Source organism: Saccopteryx bilineata, chromosome 9 (assembly GCF_036850765.1).
Source record: "Saccopteryx bilineata isolate mSacBil1 chromosome 9, mSacBil1_pri_phased_curated, whole genome shotgun sequence".
NCBI lineage: Eukaryota > Metazoa > Chordata > Mammalia > Chiroptera > Emballonuridae > Saccopteryx > Saccopteryx bilineata.
The window spans coordinates 280,797-304,089 of NC_089498.1; the positions used below are offsets into that span (position 1 = coordinate 280,797).

Consider the following 23,293-nt stretch of genomic DNA (forward strand, 5'->3'; position numbering starts at 1 on the left):
CTGGCTGTGAGAGGAGGAGAGAAGGGAGAAGGAAGGGAAGAGAAACAGATGGTTGCTTCTCACGTGTGCCCTGACCAGGGATCGAATCCAGGACTTCCGCACACCGGGCTGACGCTCTATCCACTGAGCCAAGCAGCCAGGACCCTGGATGATTTTGTTTTGGAGGATCTGCTCTGTTTATCTCTGTGGACACCTTGGGGTGCTCAAGGCGTGCCTTGTGGGCGGGCTGCGCTGGACCTGTGTGAGAGAGAAGCACAACTAATCTGACGGGTCCCTGAGTGGAAAGTTCAAAAATGTTTTGGGAAAGACTGATTTTAGCCTAAGTGACTGATTAAACCCTGGTTAGGTTTCCTGGCCTGAGCCAGCGACCTGGGTTAGCCCACCTCCTGGGACTGCTGGGCGGATGCTCTCCTGCATCTGACTGGATGTGGGGTGCTGTGAGGTCATCAGAAGGAAGTGCCTCTGTCCAGACTCCTACGTCTCTGACTTGATCTCTGTGTGCACTTGTGTCTCTCTGCAGGGTCAGGGGTGCTCAAAATCTCAGAAAACAGCAAGTCCTGCCCACCAGTCTAACTCTACAGAGCAGCTACAGTTTCTTAAACCACTGCATTCTATTCCATTATTAACTTCCAGCCGGTTTTTATTTATTTATTTTACAGGGACAGAAAGAGAGTCAGAGAGAGGGATAGACAGGGACAGACAGACAGGAATGGAGAGAGATGAGAAGCATCAATCATCAGTTTTTCATTGCGAGACCTTAGTTGTTCATTGATTGCTTTCTCATATGTGCCTTGACCGCGGGCCTTCAGCAGACCGAGTAACCCCTTGCTCAAGCCAGTGACTTTGGGTCCAAGCTGGTGAGCTTTTGCTCAAACCAGATGAGCCTGCACTCAAGCTGGGACCTCGGGGTCTCGGACCTTGGTCCTCTGCATCCCAATCCGACACTCTCTTCACTGTGCCACCACCTGGTCAGGCTCCAGCCGGTTTTCAACCTGCTGGAGAGTCTCTCAGCAGTACTGCAGTCAGAGCAGGGTCCGAGTTGCAGACTGTGGCATGGGCCTTGGTGTTCCAGGCAGCTAGAACCAGGTGCCTGGTCAGGCCTTACTGCTCCTCGTGTCCAGGGCAGAGGTGTGCTGCTAGGATGAGCCCGTGACAGGCTGGGCCCTGCAGACTCCGTTTCTACTGACTGAGCCCCTCGCCGCTCACCTGAGGTGGGCGTGATCCACACCGTGACAGTGTCAGGAACAAGGACCTTTGGTTTTCAGTGGCGACTTGGTTGCCAGGCTCCTGTGGTGACACACGTCTCTTCCTCCCAGCTTCCTGTCCCCCGACACAGAGCCCCCGGACGCAGCACCCCTTCCCCCGGGCCTGGCCTGGGTCTCCGCTGCTGCTCTGCACTTTGCCGTTCAACAAGCCGGGAGAGGGAGCCTGAGGAGAGGCCTGGAGAGGCTGCACTGCCCCAGGGCGGAGGCAAGGACCCATCCCTACCTCCTCCCTTCCCTTCCCCAGCAGGCCCGGTCTTGGTGCTCTGGTCAGTGGTGTTTCTCAGCTCCTGAATCAACTGAGCTTTTCCAAGGACAGACAGGAAGTTTGCGCTTTATTTGGAAGTAAAAGTTATTGAGTTTAAGGGTTTTTTGTTTTTTAAATTAATTTTAGAGAAGGGGGATAGCGAGACAGGAATAAAAACATCTATGTGCTCTGACCGTAATCAAACTTGCAACCTTGGTATATCGGGACAGTGCTCTAACCTCTGGTCGGCAACAGTGGCTCACTAGCCACATGCAGCTCTTTGGCCCCGTGAGTGTGGCTCTTCCACAGAATGCCACGTGTGGGCACTACCTCGATAAGGAATGTACATACCTACCTATATAGTTTAAGTTTAAAAAATTTGGCTCTCAAAAGAAATTTCAGTCATTGTACTGTTGATATTTGGCTCTGTTGACTAATGAGTTTGCTGACCACTGCTCTAACCAACCAGGCTCTCTGGCCAGTGGAACTTGTGTCCCTTTCCACAGCCTTGGTTCCTCCGTAGCATCTCAGCAGGGGCTGAGACAGGGCGGGTGGAAGGTGTTCCAGGCCAGCGTCTTGAAACACACCCTTTGGGAGCCGTGGGACCCATCTGGACTCAGAGCACCTGCCTCTCTGAGTTAGAACAGAGCCAGGGTCCATGTCTCAGCTTAGCAGGTGCCTGCCTGCCTGGCAGCTACATCAGTTGCTGAGCCAAGGTATCTTTGTTAATTATAGTTTAAAGTAAAACTACAAATAAGATTCTCCCATGATTGTTTTCAGGTTATTTTTGTCGGAAGGGATTTGAGTAGTTCCAAAGCCTTCAGGCCTGGTGTACTGGGGGACACGGTCCATAGAGATCCAACCCAGCCTGGGTGCACCCTTGGGGTTGGGAGAGGTGGGATGGAGCCTGTGGACTTATCTCCAGGATTTTACAAACACATCTAACCAGGAAACCTGGGACAAGCCTGGGCTGGTAGCTCACTGCACAGGTAAGCTACCTGCAGCGGAGGCTCACACCAGGGAGACCCCTGGCAACAGCCTAGTCTAGAGACAAGCACAAAAATGACCCAGTCAGTAATAATTTACCTCCATTAAATTCCCTGTTTAAAAGTGACTGGAGGTTTTTCTGAGAAGATCCCCTTACAGGAAAGGTGCGTGCCTGGACATGGAAATGGTGATGAGGGGCTGTGGGTGTTTTATACCTAGAGCTGCTCTGCGGGGACAGCATGGTGACTTCATGCTGCAGTGTCCCTGCCTGTCTTTGCAGCTGCTGGTTGCCCTGTTTTTCTTTTCCTTGATGGACCTGCTGTCGTCACACCTGACCCCACAGGTGCGTTGTCCCTCATCTGCTAAGGAAGCCTCTCCCTGTGGTGCTTGAATCTCCACGTCCCTGGGTGCCAGCCGACCTCCTGGGTCAGGATGGGGGGGAGGGTCTGGAACTTTCCCCAGGTTTCTCAGGAGTCCTGTGGTCACTGAAGTGGGACCCCCTCAGCTATAGGCCTTTGTTTTGATGTCAGAACGTGGGCACCCAGGGTCTCTGGCCACCTCCCACTGCCTGACCCCCCTCCGTCAGAGGCCAGGGCGACATTCTCTGTAGGTTGTCTCCATTTAAGACTTCTAGTGTGAACAAGGAAAGGCTCCCTTCTGTGAGAGGGCCATCCCTCTTCCCCACACGCCCCGCTCTACAGACACTGTTGTCTGAGGTGTGCTCCCTCCTGTGGGTCACAGGCTGTCGACTCCCTGCGGGCTTTGGACGTCTGTGCAGAGATCCTGGGGTTTCTGCAGGAGAGGAAAGTGCCCTGGCTGCCACTCTTTCAGTTGACAGAGACAGGTAAGATATCCATGGAGCTGATAGCAGATGGGTGTCTCCTAGTCACCTGCCATTGTGAGGAGCGCAGGTGATCCAGCACCATCGGACTGTGACCCCTGACATTTGTCTTTCTCTTCAGAAGCAACTTTCAAATGGTTTTCTTGTAAAGCATATAAACCCCTAATTTCTTGTCAGGACAAAAGCAGTTTAAGCTTGTTTGAACCACAAGAGTTTAGTGGAGTATTGAGGTCCCCAGGGTGGTGTTGGCCATTGTTGGGGAAGTCCACCTGCCTGGCCCCCAGAGGCACATGAGGTCCTTTGAGGACACCAGTCCTGGGGGAGGTGTCCTTGGATGACCGTGAGCCCCTCGGGTTGCAGATGCTGGCCTGGGGCGTGTTCTCCTGCGCCTGTTCCCGGACCAGCACGTCAGGCTGCTGCCCGTCGCCTTCTACAGGTAACGCCCTGCTGCTCTGGTCGGGCCACAGCGCCGGCCCTGACCACTGTGGGTCTCCAGACGGGAGAGCCAGCCTCTCACTTCCTGTGCTGACTGCACTTGTCTCTGGGAGGTCTGTGTCCCCTGACATCCCGTCTTTCCTTCAGCCTCCTCTCTTCCTTTGATGAAGATGCCCTCCTCCAGGACGGCACCTTCCTGCGCATTGCTGTGGACATGCACCTGAAGCTGTGCTGCCTCTTCGTAGCTGGGGAGACAGGTGCACTCTCGACTGCAGCCAGCAGGAGCCAGCAGCTCCAGGGCCAGGCAGGTGCACGGATGGGCTGTGTCCAGGCGCATGGCACATCCCACAGGCTCATGGGGCAAGCTCTCTGGGGCCTGAGGCTGGAGATGGCCTGTCCCAGCACACATGTGGGCACCCTGACCGTGCCTCTGCCCGTCCTCTCTCTAGGGCGACCCTGTCAGCCTGATGATGAAAGCTCGTCTTTTTCTACTGCAGTTGATACCTCGGTGCCCCAGAAAGAGCTTCACAGGCATGGCAGAGGTAACACAGGATGCTCTCTGTGATGTTTGTTCTTAAATTTTTTTGTGTGTGTGACAGAGAGAGGGACAGATAGACAGGAAGGGAGAGAGATGAGCAGCATCAATTCTTCATTGTGGGTCCTTAGTTGTTCATTGATTGCTTTCTCCTATGTGCCTTGATGGGGGCTACAGCAGACTGAGTGACCCCTTGCTAGAGCCAGCAATCTTGGGCTCAAGCTGGTGAGCCTTGCTCAAGCCAGATGAGCCTGCGCTGAAGCCAGCGACCTTGAGGTTTCGAACCTAGGTCCTCCATGTTCTAGTCCGATGCTCTATCCACTGCACCACCACCTGGTGTTTGTCTTTAAATCCCAATCACTATGTAAGCACGAGGATGTGGAGGTCCAACACTTGGCCTTGTGGCTGCTATGGCCACTTAATGGTTGGCTGTGGTCACTAGCTGCCCTCTCCCTATGCCCTTGGTGTCAGGTCTGTGCTAAGCCCGGTGTTTTCTTGTAGCTGCTGGCCACTCATGGAGACTGTGACCCAGAAGTCAGTGCCGCCCTCCGGAGCAGGCAGCAGGCCACGTCAGACACTGGCCTCTCCCAGGAGCCCTGTCTCTTCTGATTGGACCCACATATTCACCACTCCTGTTTTTGTTTTTTTCCTGAAGTGAGAAGTGGGGAGGTACAGAGACAGACTCCCGCATGTGCCCGACTGGGATCCACCTGGCATGCCCACCAGGAGGCGGGTGCAACCGGAGCCATTCTAGTGCTGTGGAGCCATCCTCAGCGCCCAGGCCAACTTTGCTCCAATGGATCCTTGGCTGCGGGAGGGGAAGAGAGAGAGAGAAAGAGAGAGAGAGGACAGAGAGGGGGAAGGGTGGAGAAACAGATGAACATTTCTGTGTGCCCTGGCTGGGAATCAAACCCGGGACTTCCACACGCCAGGCTGACACTATCACTGAGCCAACAGGCCAGGGATGCACCACTCCTTTGTAAATAATTTATTATGAGCCTGATGTGGAGCTCTTGTTGCACTAAAAAGTGGATTACAAATCTCTTTGATTGCTTTAGTGGGGTACAGGAATCAATTTAAAATTTACATCTGGCCCCCAGCTCAGTATTGATAGGAAAAAGAAACCGCTGGTCCTGGAATGGACGCAGAAAGGTGACCTGGGCCTGGCACTGAGCCTCCCGCCTTCCAGCACAGGGTGGGGTTCAGTGTGGGGCTCTCCAGAGCGAGCAAGACTGTGCCGCAGCTCTCCTGGGAGGAGCCACGCAAGTCGTGTTCAACCCCCTCCGCCACCTGGTGAGTTCAGGTGCTGGTGCTCCCTCAGGTGGGCTCAGGCTTCACGGCCTGACTCTCTGTGGTCCTGGGTGGTGGCTCCAGGGGCAGGGTCTTGTCCTGGGTCTGTGTCAGAGGATGGACCATAGACATGTGCACATTGAGGTTGTGAGCCTTCTCGAACCGCCGGCCACACTGGTCACAGGCAAAGTCCAACTCAGTCTCAGCCTTGTGTTTGGTCATGTGGTACTTGAGGGATGCCCGCTGCCGGCACTGGAACCCGCAGACTTCACACCTGGAAGGCAGAGGAGAGTGAGCAAGGACTTGGGCAACAGTGTGGCCACGAAGCAGCCCTGACCCACACTTACTGCAGAGGCTTGGCTCCCGAGTGCCGCATCTGGTGAACAAGGAGGTGCTTCCGCTGCTTGAAGGTCTGTCCACACTCGTCACAGATGTAGTTCCGCACCTCTGAGGACAGACAGGAGCACAGGCTCCAGTAAGGCCCACCCTCCTGGGATCCCTACACTCATTGCCCGAGCAGAGGAACTTGCTGACTTAACTGTACTCAGTTGAAAGACAGTGCTGACACAATTTGTTATGAGTCTTCTAACCTGTGGCTGGGGCTCCCTCTAAATCTGCTGCACATTTGAAGCCTGTTTTCTTAAACATCACAGAAGGTCTCCGTTTACTGAGCACAGGATCTTAGCAGAGTCACATTGTAAGGTCTCAGCTTCTACTACTGTCACCCCCACATTGAATCTACCATGGAGCACCTACTTTGGAAATCAGTTTCTTACACTCTTGATCAGAACATGAATGGTGACACTTTCCACCACCAATTCCACCCCTGGATGTGCACCTAGACAGTGGCCACACGTCATTTCACATTCTGCCCGCTCACCTACCAATATCTGAACTAGCCTCAGATGGCTTTTCCCGTCCAGATGCAGCCCACCTTGATATTCTGTGCTCTGTCTTCGAGTTTTAAAAATGGTTAATCGTTGTGACCCCTGGTGTCTAGTCTGAGACAAAGCTTGAAGACTCAGGATTTTTATGTCAGGAGCCCAACACACACAAGAACACTTACAGCAAACACCTCTGGGAAATGGTGTCATTGAAAATAAATGCGACCCAACAATAGAGTGGACAAATATAAAGTAAATCACATAGAATTTTCTCTAGTGGCTCATTTTTACAAAGTTAAAAAATGGGCAAAACTCTTAATATTCGATGTGAGGAAGCTAGTCAGTACAGACATGGGGAGCTGTCTTTTCAGGTGGAGTGCAGGTTTGGGAGCTGCCCTCTGCAGAAGCAGCCCCACGGCAGTCAGATGTATGTGCGCTTCTCCTGTTTTTTGATCTGTGGGTTGTATGGGTCACACCATTAAAACTGGAGGCAAGCCATGAAACTGATGAACCTGTGTGAGCCGGGTTGTAATGTAGCAAAGAAGTGGCCCTCAAGTGCTGACTGGCTGTGTCTAGGGGCACTTACCTTTATTTTTAAGTGAGAAGAGGAAAGACAGACTCCTGCATGTGCCCTGACCGGGATCTACCCAGCAGCCCCTATCTGGGGCTGACTCAGACCAACCAAGCTGTCCTCAGTAGCCAGGACCCATGCTTGAACCAATAAGAGGGGAAGAGAGATGAGGGGTAGAGGGAGGGGAAGAGAAGCAGATGGTCGCTTCTCATGTGTGTCCTGGCTGCATATCAAATCCAGGACGTCTGCATGCCACACCAGGCCAACACTCAACCCACTGAGCCAACTGGCCAGGGCCTACCTTCTCTGCTTTTATTTCTTACCATTTCTACAATGCATGTGGCTTCCTCTTATAATTCCCAAAGCATGCTATCTTTTAAAGCAATTTAATAACCCACCACAGCTTGACCTGTGCTGGCACAGTGGATAAAGCCTCAACCTGGAAATGCTGAGGTCACTGGTTCAAAACCCTGGCCTTGCCTAGTCAAAGTGCATGTGAGAGTTGATGCTTCCTGCTCCACCCCCCTTCTCTCTGTTCTCTCCCTCTCTAAAATGAATAAATAAATATATATTTAAAAAATTTAAAAGCCACCACAATAAATGTACAGAAAGGCGCTGGAATTTCTTTGCTGCTAGTTCTATACTCTGACCAACTAAGCTGTCCTGTGCACCTCATAGACACATGGCCCACGAGGCCCTGAGACGTGGACCCTGGGAGCTGCTCCCACGCGAGGGGCAGGGCACACACCTGTGTGGATGAGCTTCACATGCCGCTGCAGGTAGCGGTCGATCATGAACACCTTGTTGCAGCCAGGGTGGGGGCAGGGCCTCTCGCGGACCTCCTCGTGGTGCTCCTTGATGTGCTTCTGCAGGGTGGGCAAGGCCCTGAGTGCGCAGCTCAGCTGGGACAACAGCTCGCCCACCCTGCAGCACCTGTCACCTCCCATGGGTCCTGCCCAGCGCCCTTGAAGGAACAGATCTAGCCATTCCTCACTCGGGATGGGTGCTTTCCCAAGAGCAAAGGCTGGTGCACCCTCCTCCATGGAGCACGGTGACAGTGGGGCTGCTCTGTGTCCATTTCCCCAGACTCACGGGCGCCTCCCCTGGCTCCCACAGCACCTGCCTCACCTTCATGCCGTCGGCTCCTCGGTACACGGCTGTGCAGCCCTGGTACGGGCACTTGTAGATGGGGGGCAGCTCCTCCCTGCAACAGAGTGCACCATGGAGCTGCTGCCTGGCCCACAGCCCCCGGGCAGCTCCCCGGCCTCACCTCTCACAGCGCAGCTTGCTCTTCCAGCCCGGCTTCGGTCCTGGCTTTTTCCGGATTTTTGGTTCTTCAGGCTTCTTGGCTTCTTTGCTTCCGTTCTTCTTTCCAGAGATCCTTAAGGAAAAACGGTGCAAGATGCAGTGTGTCCGACCTCTGTGTGCAGCTCTCTTTCCTTCAGGTGCTCTCCTCCCACGGGAGAGGCGGGGCTTTTTCCAGTTTCCCGGGCTACATGCTTCCATCCCATGCTAACTGAGGGACCTGAAATGGACCCTGTGACCGAATCCAGAACAACTCAAGAGGCAGGCCCAGTATTGCCACCTCAGGAGGGCCAAATGTAGGACGATGACCACAGCAACTACAGGAGTGGGTTTTCAGGACTGAAGCCTCACTCCCTATGCTAAACATCAAAACCAGTTTGGTGACACCATGGGAAATGGTGGAGCAGGGGAGCTTCAGGGGTCAGTCCTTTCACTAGAACAACCACTAAGCTATAAAAAAAGGCCAGAATCGACAAGGAACTCTGGACCTTGATGGGAGACTCACAGCAACCGGGGAAGTCCCTGAGGAAGAAGTGCTGTGTCTGGGAAGAGAGCTATGTGCTCCACCAGCGGCCCCTCCAGGTCCTCAGCTCTGCTGCTGGGGCCAGGGTGGGTGTGAGGGCTCGTCCCCAACAGTGTGGGTCATCAGCCCAGACGCAGCAGCTTCTTTCTGCAGGGTCGATGGAAGGGTTAGAGTCACGTACACTTGTTTTCCTCTTTGGACCCAGACATTTAAGGAACTCTGTCAAAAACAGGAGTGTCTGGGGCCACATGTGACAAGCCATGGCTGACATCATCCTCAATGGTCAGACTGGAAGCTTCCCTCTGAGATCAGGAACAAGAAAATAGCACTGGGTATCCTAGCCAGAGAAATTAGGCAAAATAATAAAAAAAGCCACCTACATTAGAAAGGAAGAAAAGTTGCCTCTAATCACAGATGACATAATCTTCTATGTAAAAACTAAAGAATCCACATACAAAATACATTCAGTAAAGCTACAGGGTATAAAAATCAACATAAATACCAGTCCTATTTCTATAAGGTAACAACGAGCAACCCAAAAAAGCAAATTAAAATTCATGCAGTCACCGGCTAGCCTGTGGTGGCGCAGTGGATAGAGCATCAATCTGGAACGCTGAGGTTGCCAGTTCAAAACCCTGGGCTTGCCTGGTCAAGGCATATATGAGAAGCAACTACTACGAGTTGATGCTTTCTGGCACCCCATCTCTCTCTCTTACAAAAATAGCAATAAAAATCTTTTTTTTTAAATGACCTATTAAAAAAATTCATGCAGTTATATCAAAAAGAATAAATTTCTTAGGAATAAACTTAACCCAGAAGGTGAAAGACTCATACACTGAAAACTACAGAACACATTGATGAGAGAAATTAAAGACTTTAATAAAAAGACATCCCATGTTCATGGATCAGAAGGCAATATTGTTGGCCTAGCGTGTGGAGGACCCGGGTTCAATTCCTGGCCAGGGCACACAGGAGAGGCGCCCATTTGCTTCTCTACCCCTCCGCCACGCCTTCCTCTCTGTCTCTCTCTTCCCCTCCCGCAGCCAAGGCTCCATTGGAGCAAAGATGGCCCGGGCGCTGGGGATGGCTCTATGGCCTCTGCCTCAGGCTCTAGAGTGGCTCTGGTTGCAACATGGCGACGCCCAGGATGGGCAGAGCATTGCCCCCTGGTGGGCAGAGCGTCGCCCCATGGTGGGCGTGCCGGGTGGATCCCCCGATCGGGTGCATGCGGGAGTCTGTCTGACTGTCTCTCCCTGTTTCCAGCTTCAGAAAAATACAAAAGAAAATGAAAAAAAAAAAAAAAAAAAAGAAGAAGGCAATATTAAGATGGTAATGCTTCTCCCAAAACAATCTACAGGTGCAATTCCTAATAAAATCCCGATGGTGATTTTTGCAGAGGAAAAAATTTCTAAGTGTCACACTGAATTTCAAGGGATGCTGAATAAGCAAAACAATTTTAAAAAACAATGCTGGGGGCTCACACTTCCTGATTCCAAAATTTACTACAAATTTAGAATAATCAAAACAGTATGGGACAAGCATAAAGACATGTAGACCGACTGAAAACTGAGAAAACACCCTCCCAAGTACAGACTGATTTTTGACAAGGCTGCCAAGACCATTCAGTGGGGACAGTCTCTAACAATGTAGGAAAAGGATAATATCCACAAGCAGTAGGAAGCTGGACCCCTAACACACACCACATACAAAAATTAACTAAACGGATCAAAGGCCTGAATGTAAGAACTAAAACTATAAAGCTCTTAGAAGGGAACAGGGATATCTTCATGATTGTGGATTTGGCAATGGTTTCTTTTTATTTTTAATTTTTTTACAGGGACAGAGAGAGTCAGATAGAGGGATAGATAGGGACAGACAGACAGGAACGGAGAGAGATGAGAAGCATCAATCATCAGTGTTTCGTTGTGACACCTTAGTTGTTCATTGATTGCTTTCTCATATGTGCCATGACCACGGGCCTTCAGCAGACTGAGTAACCCCTTGCTCGAGTCAGTGACCTTGGGTCCATGCTAGTGAGCTTTTGGCTCAAGCCAGATGAGCCCGCACTCAAGCTGGCAACCCCAGGGTCTCGAACCTGGGTCCTTCCGCATCCCAGTCTGATGCTCTATCCACTGCACCACCGCCTGGTCAGGTGGCAATGGTTTTTTAAATATGACAAATGCACAGGAAGTGAAAGTAAAAATAGGTAATCTGGACTTCAAAATTAAAATTTTTGTGCACCAAATGACACTATAAAGAGAGTAGAATGACCCATTGAATAGGAGGAACTAGCCTACAGCTCAAGAGCAAAAAGACAACCCAATTAAAATATGGGCAAAGGACTTGAACAGACATTTCTCCAAAGAAGATATAAGCATGTGAAAAGATGCTCAACATTACTAGCCAGTAGAGAAATGCAAGTCAGAATGACGAGATACCACTTCCTGCCCATTAGGATGACTATTAAAAAGGAAAAGAAAACAATGTTTCAAGGATTTGGAGACACTGGAACAATTGTGCACTGTTGGTGGGAATATAAATGTGCAGTGAAAACTGACTACAGCAGCTCCTCAGAAAGTAAGACGTGATATTACCCCGTGACTCAGCAGTCCTACTTCTGAGTATCTACCCAAAGAATTCAACACCAGGACTCAGTGTTCAGAGCATTACTAACAATAACCAAAAGGTGAAAACCAAAAACAGTGAATAGATCAACAAAATATGCTCTAGCCATATAATACAGCAGTGATTTTTAACCTTTTCCATCTTATGGCACATAAACTACTAAAATTCTGAGCGCAAAGAAGGTATAATTTTGATTCATTCACACTGGATGGCTATTATGTTGGCTGTTGTCATTTTTTAATTTTTAATTTAATTTTATTTTTTTTACAGAGACAGAGAGAGAGGGATAGATAGGGACAGAGAGGCAGAAAGGGAGAGAGATGAGAAGCATCAATTATTAGTTTTTCGTTGCACATTGCGACACCTTAGTTGTTCATTGATTGCTTTCTCATATGTGCCTTGACTGCGGCCCTTCAGCAGACTGAGTAACCCCTTGCTCCAAGCTGGTGAGCTTTGCTCAAACCAGATGAGCCTGTGCTCAAACTGGTGACCTCGGGGTCTTGAACCTGGGTCCTCCTCATCCTACTCCGACGCTCTATACACTGTGACACCACCTGGTCAGGCCATTTTTTAATTTTTTTAAAAAAAATTTTACTTATTGTATTTTTAAAATATTAAGCATTCTATAAGTACTTTTTGTATTCATAAAATTTTTTAAATTTACTTATTGATTTATTTTATAAATACTTTTTGTAGCCCTGGCTGGTTGGCTCAGCGGTAGAGCATCGGCCTGGCGTGCAGGGGACCCGGGTTTGATTCCCGGCCAGGGCACACAGGAGAAGCGCCCATTTGCTTCTCCACCCCCCCCTCCTTCCTCTCTGTCTCTCTCTTCCCCTCCCGCAGCCAAGGCTCCATTGGAGCAAAGATGGCCCGGGCGCTGGGGATGGCTCCTTGGCCTCTGTCCCAGGCGCTAGAGTGGCTCTGGTCCCAACAGAGCAATGCCCCGGAGGGGCAGAGCGTCGCCCCTGGTGGGCGTGGATTCCGGTCGGGCACATGCGGAAGTCTGTCTGACTGTCTCTCCCCGTTTCCAGCTTCAGGAAAAAAAAAAAAAATTTTTTTTTTGTATGTATAAAAGTTTTATTTATTGATTTTAGTAAGAGAGAGGGACAGGAACATTGATCTGTTCCTTTCTGTGCCCTGACCAGGGACTGAACTGGCAACCTCTGGACTTCTGGATGACACTCTAACTGAGCTGTCTGGCCAGGGCTGTTGTTATTTTTTTTATTTGGCAATCTAAGGGAAAAGAGATCAGTGCCCCTGAGTAAATAGGTGTTGCATGTTTTAAAAATTCTTGCAGCACATAGGTTGAAAAATGCAGCAATACAGTGTTATTCAGCGATAGAAAGGAATCAAGTTCTGTCACAGGCTACAACATGGTGAATCTCAGAAACATTCTGTTGAGAGAGGCCAGTCACAAAAGGACAAATATTATATAATTCTACTTCTATGAGGTTCCTAGAATGGGTACCTAGATTAGAGATTGTCAGGGCCTGGGGAAGGAAGAAGTCATTGCTTAATGGGTAGTTTCTGTTTGGGATGAAGAAAAGTTTAGAAATACTGGTGACTGTTGTACAATACTGTGAATGTACTTAATGCCTCAAAGTGTACTCTTAAAAATGGTCAACTTTAGCCTGACCAGGCGGTGGCGCAGTGGATAGAGCGTCGGACTGGGATGTGGAGGACCCAGGTTCGAGACCCCGAGGTCACCAGCTTGAGCGTGGGCTCATATGGTTTGAGCAGAGCTCACCAGCTTTGACCCAAGGTTGCTGGCTCGAGCAAGGGGTCACTCGGTCTGCTGAAGGCCTGCGGTTAAGGCACAGATGAGAAAGCAGTCAATAAACAACTAAGGTGTCGCAATGTGCAACGAAAAACTAATGATTGATGCTTCTCATCTCTCTGTTCCTGTCTGTCTGTCCCTGTCTATCCCCTCTCTCTCTCTCTTAAAAAAAATTTTTTTTAAAATGGTCCACTTTATGTGTATTTTACCACAAATTTAAAAAAAGTCCTGACCTGTGATGGCACAGTGGATAGTGACCTAGAACACTGAGGTTGCCGGTTCAAAACCCTGGACTTGCACGATCAAGGCGCGTACAAGGAGCAACTACGAGCTGATCCTTTCCGCTCTTCCCCCCGCCTCTCTCTCTAAAACCAATAAATAAAATCTTAAAAAAACCACTGTCTTCGTTAGTACATTAGTATAGTGGTATCCCCATCTGTATTCGGTATGCTTTTTACATCCTTTTGGCTTTGTGTGTTTTATGTGGCCTTTGCTGTAATACCAATAAAAAATTTACTTTCTCTTAAAAAGAAAAAGGACTATAAATAATTGTTCTTTTTAAAGAGTACATTAAAAGAGCTGTTTTGATGCCTACACAGGCTTCTTCTCTGCTTGTCTCTCTGACACCAGGCTGTGTGTCCCCTGCTCCCTGGCCTCTACCTCCGAGTGGCACAGGCACCCCGTCGGAGCTGCACTGTGACTGTGATTGGTCATTTCCTTCCCACCCTAGACCACTCGTGCATGGAGAGCCCGTGGGTTTCACAGGGGGGTCTCTGCAGCCACGGAGGCCCGTGCGGGGGTTCAGTGCAGCTCGCTGACTCTGATCTCTCCCCAGAGTCGCTGGTTGTCCTCCTGTTTCTCCGTAACCCATGTCAGAACTTAAAGGAAAAGAAGTTGTGATTGCTTCTCAATCTGTGCTTTACGTTTTCTTGGCGGATCGTGTGAACTGCTGAAGGATGACATCCATGTTGGGCATCAACAACAGCAAGGGCTTGGGTAGTTCCTGACACAGGGTGGGAGCAAACTGACCCAAGTGGAGGAGCCCTGGCTGCCAGGACCCTACGTTCTAACTAGAGACAGAACAAACCCCTGAAAAGACAAGGTCAGAGAAGTGACTCAGCGAGGAAGCGGCAGGGAAGCTGAGAACAGCTGCGGGGCCCGACCCCTGAGCCCCTGAAGCTCAGCCCGGGCAGCAGGAAGAAAGCAGGAGTCAGAGGCTGGCAGGTCAACCAGACGGGTGGCTGCAAGCAGGGCCGGCACAGGGAAGGCAAGGAGCTCCAGAATGAGGCGGGCTCATTGCCCACGGGGCCCCTACCACCCTCACGTGGCTGTCTGCTGCCTCACAAGTGACACTGGGACCGGGCCCCAGAGCTGAACCGGGAAGGTCTCAGCTCACTCAGAAGCCGCGCTGCACTGGGCTTGGCAGGGGGACACAAGAAGTATGTGCTAACGGGAGTCCAGAGGCAGTGCCCAGACCTCTGCTGGACATGGCTCCCAGCCCAAGGCACCTGCACCCCAGCTGTCCCCTTACTTCTTCTCTGGGTAGGGCTCAAAGGACTCATCTGAGGACTGGGCATTCTGCTTCTTGTCACTGTCATCTTCACTCAGGAAGTCCCTAGGACAGAAGAGAGAACCTTTAGCAAAGTACTGGGGTGGGTGACAGATTCAGTGTAACTTCCTGTCTAAAGACACCGTATGGATCCCCACATCCCATGGTTTAAATCTCCTGAAAGGAGAATCCTATAACCCCTAAATCTCTGACCCCGTCTCCTAATAGAAAGGACAAGTCAGGGTCACTGAAGCACAACAAGATGACGATCCCCCATAAGCCATGCTCTCCTTACACCAGGATCCCAAACTCAGAAGCCTCTCTGTGGGCCCAGGCAGGTGTGAGGACCCCCACAGGCTGTGGGCTTCTCAGTAAGTGGATGTTCAGAACATCGCCTCAACCTGTAACTGAGCACCTGTTGAGCGACAGGTCAGCTGTCAGCCATTTCAAAGGTCATGAAGACTTAGAAAAGCTCTGTCCATCTGTAACCTTCATCCTGAAGTATGAACCACTCTTCACTCTGTTAGTAGACAGCCAGGCTGGCAGCCATGCCTTCTGCAGGCCACCACCCATCAGACAGAGAAAGGCTGAGGCTGGCTGGTGGCCGGCAGGACAGCCTGCAGCCACTCCTGGTCCCACAGGTGTTTCTAGCACACAGAGCCATGGGAGTCCCACCGGAGTTGCACTAAAAACTGCTCTACTCTTCGCCCTAGCAAGCAAGCTCCATGGATGGAGCATCGTCCTGACGTGCGAAGGTTGCCAATTTGATCTCTGGTCAAGGCACATACTGAAGCAGATCAATTTCTTTCTCTCTCAAATCAATCAATAAATTAACAAAAACTGTTCTATTCTATGGACAGGGTTCATCTTCATTCCAGCCATGGCTTGTGCGGTAGGGTGGTAGGGTGGGAGTGGTTCTTGGCTCAGAGGCAAGGGCAGCCTAGAAGCGACAGCCCCAAGTTACACTCTGTCCTGGCCAGAGGCCAGCTCCCTCTGCTCTAGGAAGGCGTGGGGTTAGCACAGAACTCAGGCCTTGAAGGAGGAGACAAGCGGGCAGCAGCAGAGGACGCCTGTGGGACCATCCCAGGAGCTCCACACCGCCCGGGCCCTGCTCCCCTGTAGCTGCATCAGGGCAGGTTACACTCTGGGACCCAGGAAGCCCCCGATCAGGACTGAGAAGGCTGGAAACACCCCCGGCCAGGACACGGGCAGCAAGCCCCTAGGATGGTAGTTTGGTTTTCCAAGAAGAAATTTTAGGCTGTTTAAACCCACTCTTCTCTCACCCCTCAGAAAGGTCACTGAACTCGTCTTTTACCCGATCATCCGAGGTTGAAGATGGAAACTGCTTCTCACCCAACTGCCCTGAGAAACAAAGGACAAGGCTCCCGTTACCAACACCGTGGGCAGGCGGGGCTTCCGGCAAGTAGGCATAGCCTGTACGACCACAGGGCCTTCCTTGTTGGGAAGCCTGGGGTCCTCCAGCCCCAAATTCCACCTACCTCCCAACTCTCTCCCCACAAGGTCCCAGCACAGCTGAGCCCTGGGTCACCCGCATCCAGCACTGGCAGCCAGTGCTGAGCACCCGCCACCCCCGAGGTTAAGATTCAGCCCTTTCAGGGTGGGATGATTCACGCTTTGTGGATATTTCAGGACATTAGCAACATCATTGTTCTCAAAGCACTGCATGTGACTTACAAAGCTGTGCAGCCCTAAGGACGCTCCCATAGTCCCCGCTGCCTCCCAGCACATGAGCATCCCCACCTCCCTGAGCCATCCTGGGAGCTGAACTTTGTGGAAGTGCCGCAGAGGGCTTGCACTCGGGGCCAAGCACCCCCACGCAGACAGGGGCACACACGGCAGCAGACAGCTGGCCTGTGAACAGCACCACACCCATGGCGCTGTGAGATCAGGCTGCACACAAGGGCCTGTGTTCCTCTCCTCACTCGGCAGAGGAGCCTGTCCACACTGGTCTCACTGGGGTGTCACCAGGGCTCTGGCGGAGGCCCAGGACATGACCCAGAACACCCTCAGAGGCACCAGCTGTCCTCTCCCCCACGCCCCACAACAAGGGCCCCATTCTTCTCTCGCCGGTCCCCTGGCCTGAGCAGGCTGAGCAGGATGGACGGCAGAAAAGCCTGCCTCCACAGACACTGCTGGCACAGGGGCCTCTGCCTCCACAGACACTGCTGGCACAGGGGCCTCTGCCTCCACAGACACTGCTGGCACAGGGGCCGCAGGCTCCCCTTCTGTCAGATGCCCACACGATACCACCACAACTGCCCACAACGATAGGGGCATCCACTTCCTGCTGAGGAGGAATCCTGGTCTAACAGCCCAGAGGAGCCCCCTACCTGGAGCCCCACTCTGGGGGAGGCTTGACTGAGGCACAGGGCTCGGCCCAGGCCCCACAGGGTTGTCATCTGAAGAAGGCTGGGCCACGTCTCTGTCGGGCAGTGTCTCCGTCTCAGCCCAGGCTGTGGTCACTCTGCCCTGGGAGCTTGGAGGGGCAGCCCCAGTGGGGTTGGACCTCCGGTGTTGGGTAAGCTGTGGGGCCATCTCCTTGTCCCACGTCCACTTGACTGCCAATGCACTATCCAGCAAGAGAGCCCCGCAGCTGGAGTCCGCGTTCATGGTGTAGGCGTGGCCTTGGTCGCAGCCCCACACGGCCTGGATGACACCACAATACTCGGAGGACAGCGTCCTCTGGAGGCTGGGCAGGGCCCTGCAGCCAGCCGCGTGTCCATGTACCCACCCGACCAAGCCGCGCAGGCCTTCGGCGCTCGAAGTGATCAGATCCACTGAGGAAAGGCACAGAGACAGCAGTCCTGTGGATGGTCAGCACCCAGCCCACTACAAGCCCACCCACATACCACACACCACGTTCTGGGGCACTCACCAAGACATGCTCCATCCTCTGCCTCTGCTGGGGGCTGGGCACCCACCCTGCAAAGGATCAGCATGGTGTGAGTTGGGCCCTGCAGGGAGCATGGTGCAGGCTTGTGCAGGCTCGCTCTCTCCACCTGCCCCCTCCCACATGCAGGCTGATTCTGCCCTCCATGGCCGCCTCCTTACCCTCAGAGCCACCGCGGCCCTTACCTCCCACATCTGCTGCTCCCACACCACGCCCCCTGGGGCTTCCACATCTGCTGCTCCCACACCACGCCCCCTGGGGCTTCCACATCTGCTGCTCCCACACCTTGCCCCCACTGCACAGGTGCCCTCCAGGCACTCGCTTTGCGGAGAACAGCACAGCACACACACAGGGGCCTTAGCTGAGCACCCCAAAGGAACAAAGGGAGCACCTACTGTGTGCAGGGCTTCCGGGGACCCGCAGGGGACATGTTGACTCTCTGCAGGAAGGACTTGAGGAGGCCGTGGCACTGGTAGAACTGGGCGTGGCAGTTCTTGCAGACAAACTGAGACAGAGCTGGGTCCTGGAGAACGGCCACCCCGAGCAGGTGCTGGAAGTCCCTAACGAAGACACGCTCCCCTGGGGGCGGTCTCTCTGAGCTCTGCCCAGGTGCCCGGCCAGAGATGCTGCGTAGACTCCGCGCAGAGAACTTCCCGTGACAGAGGCGGCAGTGTCCCATGGCAAGAGCCCGGCCTGTTCCTGGGCAAGCACAGGAGATGTTACGTCAGCAGGCGAAGCTGCTTGCTGCACAGCACATGCAGGACACACGCTCCCAGGAGGGGTGCCACGTGGACCCGGGGGGGGGGGAGCCCATACTCCACCAGGCTCCCAGCTCCTTGAGAGGAGAAGACCCTCCATGCGGCCTCCCACACACACTCCTCAACACAAGCCTGTGTCTGGGCCAGAGGCAGGTTCTGGGCTCCCAGCTGAACACACAGCCTCTGGGAAGATGGGGCCAGTGGAGGGCCTTCTGGCCTCAAAAGACTTTCAAAGAATTCTAAATGTGTCCACAAGGCCAGCATTCCACTGAGACCAAAGCCAGGTAAGGGTACCACAGGAAAAGATAACCACAGGCCATTGCCTGACCCGTGGTGGCGCAGTAGATGAAGCATCAACCTGGAGTGCTGAGGTCAACGGTATGAAACCCCAGGTTGGCCTGGTCAAGGCACATACAAGAAGCAACTACCATGAGTTAATGCTTCTGGTTCTTCCTCACCCTTCTCTCTAAAATCAAAAAATTAAAGCTTTTTAAAAAATATCACTACAGGCCAATATCTCTAATGAACATAAATGCAAAACCTTCAAGAAAACACAAGCAAACCAAATCCAACAATACATTGAAAGGATCCAGTAGGACTAATTCCAGGGGTGCAAGGACAGTCCAACATCCACCAAGCAATGTGATTCACCCCAGTAACAAAATAAAGGACTAGAAATCATACCATCATCTCAGTACATGCAGAAAGTGTAGCTGACAAAGGTCAACATCCATTAATGTTTGAAAAAAAAAACCCCAAAAAGTTCTCATCAAAGTGGGTAGAGAGGACATACATCAATATAACAGAGCCTGCACATGTCAAGCTCATAGCTAACACCATACTCAATTGTGAAAACTGAAAACTTTTCTCTCAGATCAGAAACAAGACAAAGATGCCCTCTCTCACCACCTGTATTCAACATAGTATTGGAAAGTCCTAGCCAGAGCAATTAGGCAAGAAACACAAACAAAAGGCATCCAAATTGGAAAGAAAGAAGTGAAATTGTATTTGCAAATGTCATTATATAAGGAAACCCTAAAACTTCACCAAAAAAACTGTCAGAACTAAAAATTCAGTAAATTCACAATATCCAAAAATCAATTGTGTTTCTATACACTAATAACAAACTAAAAGAAAGAGAAATTAAGAAAACAATCCCATTTGCAATTGCATCAAAAAAGAATAAAATACCTACAAATAAATTTAGTGGAGATGAAAGACATGTACACTGAAAACTGTAAGGTACTGATGAGAGAAACTGAAGACACAAATAAATTGAAAAATATTCAGTGAATTTGAAGAATTCATGTTGTTAAAATGTCCCCACTACCCCAAACCATCCAAGACTCAATGCAATCCCCATCAAAATTCCAACAACATTTTTAAATAGAATGAACAATCTTAAATTTTATACGGAACCACAAAAGACCCCCAACAGTCAAAGCAGTTTTGAGAAAGAATAATAAAGCTGGAGGTATCGCAATTCCTTATTTCAAACTGTTTTACAAAGCTCATGTAATCAAAGTAGTATAGTACCGGCATAAAAACAGACACATAATGGAAGAATAGATGGCCCAGAAATAAACCCATGCATATACAGTCAAATAATCTATGACAAAGAAGACAAGACTATATAATGCGGAAAGGACAGTCTCTTCAATAAATGGTGTTGAGAAAACTGTAAAGCCACATGCAGAAAAATAAAAGACCATTATTTTATGACATACACAAAAATCAACTCAAAACTGAAAGACCTGACACCATAAGGTTACCAGAAAAAACACAGGCAGTAAACTCCTTGACAGTGGTCTCAGTGATGATTAAAAAAAAAAAATTGGTGCCAAAAGCAAAGGCAACGAAAGCAAAGGTAAGAGGAACTATATCAAACTAAAAAGCTTCTGCACAGCAAGGAAACTACTGACTATATGAAAAGGCAACCCACTGATGGGAGAAATTATTTTCCAATCAGGTATCTAAGGGGTTATTATTCAAAATATACAAAGAAATCATACAACTCAATAGCAAAAAAACAAAAACAATCTGATTTCTGCCTGACCAGGCCGTGGCGCAGTGGATAGAGCGTTGGACTGGGATGCGGAAGACCCAGGTTCGAGACCCCTAGGTCACCAGCTTGAACGCAGGCTCATCTGGTTTGAGCAAAAAGCTCACTGGCCTGAGCCCAAGGTCGCTGGCTCAGAAAGGGGTCACTCAGTCTGCTGGGGTTACTCCATCTGCTGAATGCCCACAGTCAAGGCATATATGAGAAAGCAATCAATGAACAACTAAGGTGTTGCAACGCTCAACGAAAAACTAATGATTGATGCTTCTCATCTCTCCGTTCCTGTCTGTCTGTCCCTCTCTCTGACTCTCTGTCTCTGTAAAAACAAACAAACAAAAATCTGATTTAAAAGTGGACAGAAGATCTGAATCAACATTTTTCCAAAGAAAACATACAGATAGATGGCCACCAAGTACAGTAAGTTCTCACTTAATGTTGTTGTTGGGTTCTTGGAAATGGCGAAAGGACATATAAGGAAACCAACTTTACAGTAGACTCATTGATATAAACAGAGTTAAGTACCTATGGCATCTCATCCAAGTTATAACAAAACTACACTGACGAAACAATGTTATTTAAGGAACATGAAAAGATGCTCAACATCACTAATCATTAGGGAAATGCAAATCCATACCACAATAAAATCCCACCTCACACTGGCAAGAATGGCTACCAAAAAGAGAACAAATAACAAGTGTTGGCGAGGATGTAGGAAAAGGGAAGCCTTGAGTATTGTTGGTGGGAATGTAAACTGGTTCAGCCACTATGGAAAACAGTATGAAGGTTCCTCAAAAAATTAAAGATGGAGCCCTGGCTAGATAGCTCGCTTGGCTGGAGTACCTGTCCCGAGGTGCAGAGGTTGCCTGTTCAATCCCCAGTCAGGGCACATACAGGAACAGATGAATGTTCCTGTCTCTCTCTCTCCCTTCCTCTCTCGCTAAAATCAATAAATAAAAATTAAAAAAATTAAAGAGGGAACTGCTGATTCCATTTCTGGTTATATATATGAAGGAAACAAAAACAGTTACTGGAAAAAGTAGTAGCCAAGACCTAAAAACAGCCTAAGTGTCCATCAACGGATGAAAGATAAAAATGTGCATGTGCATGTGCATGTATATCTGTATGCAGATATCTACATAAACTCCTATATAATGGAATATTATTTAGTCCTAAAGAAATAAATCCTGCCATTTGTGGCAATGTGGATTGACCTTAATGTGCAATAAGTCAGGCAGATAAAAACTAATACCATATGATCTTACATATGCAACCAACCAACAAAACAGAAGAAACACCCCAAACTAAACTTATAAACAGAATAGACTGGTGGTTGCCAGGGTGGGAGGGGGTGTTGGTGAATTGGGTGAAGGTGGTCAAAAAGTACAAACGACCTCTGATAAAAGACTTAAGTCCTGGGGATGCAAGCACGGTGACTACAATTAACAACACTGTCCTGTATGTATGAAAGTTGCTAAGAGAGATTTCACAAGTTCTCCTCATAAGAAAAAAAGTTGTCACTGTGAGGTGATGTTAACTACTACAGAAACTGTGATAATTTCACAATATATACAAATACTGAATCGTTATTCTGTCCATCTGAAACGAACATCACGTTATATGTCCATTACAGATCAGTAAAAAAAAAAAATTTTTTTAAATCCAAGCATTTTAAATAAATAAATGTCTCCGCAACTGTGTAAGTTCATAAAGGAAGCTGGAAACTTCGTTCCCTAGCACTGTTTGAGATCAGACGTGAAGGGGTGGTGTCCACCCCACGCCCCTTCTGCCTCGCGGGGTCCCCCGTGTGCCGCATGCAGGTGGATGAAACCGCCGCCCCCTCTGCCCCCCCCCAACCCCCCAGGATGACACGAGAGCAGCGTGAAGCTGAGGGGCACGAGCACACAGGAGGCCACGCGCGCGCTCGGGCACAGACCACCGGGCACAGAACCAACCCTCGCCCGGCGGGGCTGGGCGCCTCCCACCCGAAGCCTGGGTTCTGCTGTCACGAGCCGGCCGCTGAGTCGCGGGGGTCGGTAGAGCCATGACCTGCAGGTCAGAGGCCACAGCGCCGGGCTGGGACCGACTCCCAGGCACGGCGCCTGCAGAACCGGAGCGCTGATGACCGCGCGCGGTCGGCAGGGTCAGTGTCTTGCGAAACATCCCCCGCAAGGGCGCGGGCGCCGGCGAGGCCCGGCCCGTCTCCAGCCGCCCAAGGACGCTGCGGGGGAGCGGTCCCCGGGGCCGCGGTCCTCGCCGTCCCCGAGCGGATCGCGGTCCCCGTGCGGCTGGCCGGACCGGACTCACCCGCCTCGTCCACGCCGTCCTCGCCCGCGTCCCCGCAAGCCCGCGCCGGACCCCAGCCCAGCCGCGAAGCCACCAAGGCAGCCGCCTCATCCACACTGGGCCCGCTGCGGGCGGGGCGGCCCCGGGTCCGGCCGCCGCCCAAGCCCCCGCGCTGCCTCGCCGCCCCGGGCGACAGGAAGCGGCCGAGCCGGTCCCGTTTCATGGCGGCGGCCCCGGCGTTCCGCTTCGCTCCTCTCGGCTCTGCTCGGGCCCCGCTCGGCCTCGCTCGGCTCCACTCGGCCCCGCTCGGCTCGCTGTGCCCGGCGGCTTGGCCCCGCTGGGTCTTGCTCAGCCCGGAGCTGTCGTCCGCTCGGCTGGACGGTGCGCGCTCGTTCCCGCCCGACTCCGCCCTTCTGCTCAGCTCCGCTCCGCTCCCGGGAAGCGGGTGGGC

At 51.2% G+C, this 23,293-nt stretch overlaps 2 protein-coding genes across 4 annotated transcripts in view; one reads left to right on the forward strand and one right to left on the reverse strand.

Moving 5' to 3' along the window:
• Window positions 1–5,056, forward strand: part of FANCA (FA complementation group A) — a 43,363-nt gene extending 38,307 nt beyond the window's left edge. Inside the window, exons 37-43 of the mRNA XM_066242447.1 lie at window positions 1,317–1,470; window positions 2,777–2,839; window positions 3,238–3,340; window positions 3,698–3,773; window positions 3,920–4,076; window positions 4,222–4,314; window positions 4,809–5,056. Coding sequence (XP_066098544.1) covers window positions 1,317–1,470; window positions 2,777–2,839; window positions 3,238–3,340; window positions 3,698–3,773; window positions 3,920–4,076; window positions 4,222–4,314; window positions 4,809–4,916 — 754 coding nt within the window. The 3' untranslated portion in view covers window positions 4,917–5,056. The remainder of the gene's footprint in view (window positions 1–1,316; window positions 1,471–2,776; window positions 2,840–3,237; window positions 3,341–3,697; window positions 3,774–3,919; window positions 4,077–4,221; window positions 4,315–4,808) is intronic.
• Window positions 5,057–5,289: 233 nt separating this feature from the next.
• Window positions 5,290–23,267, reverse strand: ZNF276 (zinc finger protein 276). 3 transcript variants are annotated; one of them, XM_066242453.1, is made up of 11 exons: window positions 22,864–23,267; window positions 18,138–18,441; window positions 17,728–17,774; window positions 17,183–17,498; window positions 16,115–16,193; window positions 14,814–14,897; window positions 8,323–8,433; window positions 8,181–8,256; window positions 7,801–7,918; window positions 5,945–6,044; window positions 5,290–5,871 (listed from the first exon to the last, which is right to left on the reverse strand). In XM_066242453.1, exons 1-11 carry the CDS (start codon window positions 22,951–22,953, stop codon window positions 5,625–5,627), a joined length of 1,572 nt encoding a protein of 523 aa, XP_066098550.1. In that variant the 5' UTR covers window positions 22,954–23,267; the 3' UTR covers window positions 5,290–5,624. The 3 variants fall into 3 exon arrangements, with proteins under 3 accessions (XP_066098550.1, XP_066098547.1, XP_066098548.1); XM_066242450.1 differs by having other exon boundaries at window positions 17,183–17,656; XM_066242451.1 differs by having other exon boundaries at window positions 5,291–5,871; window positions 17,183–17,629; window positions 22,864–23,266.
• Window positions 23,268–23,293: the final 26 nt, after the last annotated feature.

Bases quoted from the DNA above. Each gene is read 5' to 3' on its own strand.
- ZNF276 (XM_066242450.1), bottom strand. From the start codon at position 23,065: ATGAAACGGGACCGGCTCGGCCGCTTCCTGTCGCCCGGGGCGGCGAGG. The intron at 17,657-17,727 runs GTGAGTGCCCCA...GACCATCCACAG, and splicing joins AGAGGATGGAGCATGTCTTG to GACTGCTGTCTCTGTGCCTT. The intron at 16,194-17,182 runs GTAGGGGGCTCC...TTTGTTTCTCAG, and splicing joins CCCCCAGAGTGGGGCTCCAG to GGCAGTTGGGTGAGAAGCAG.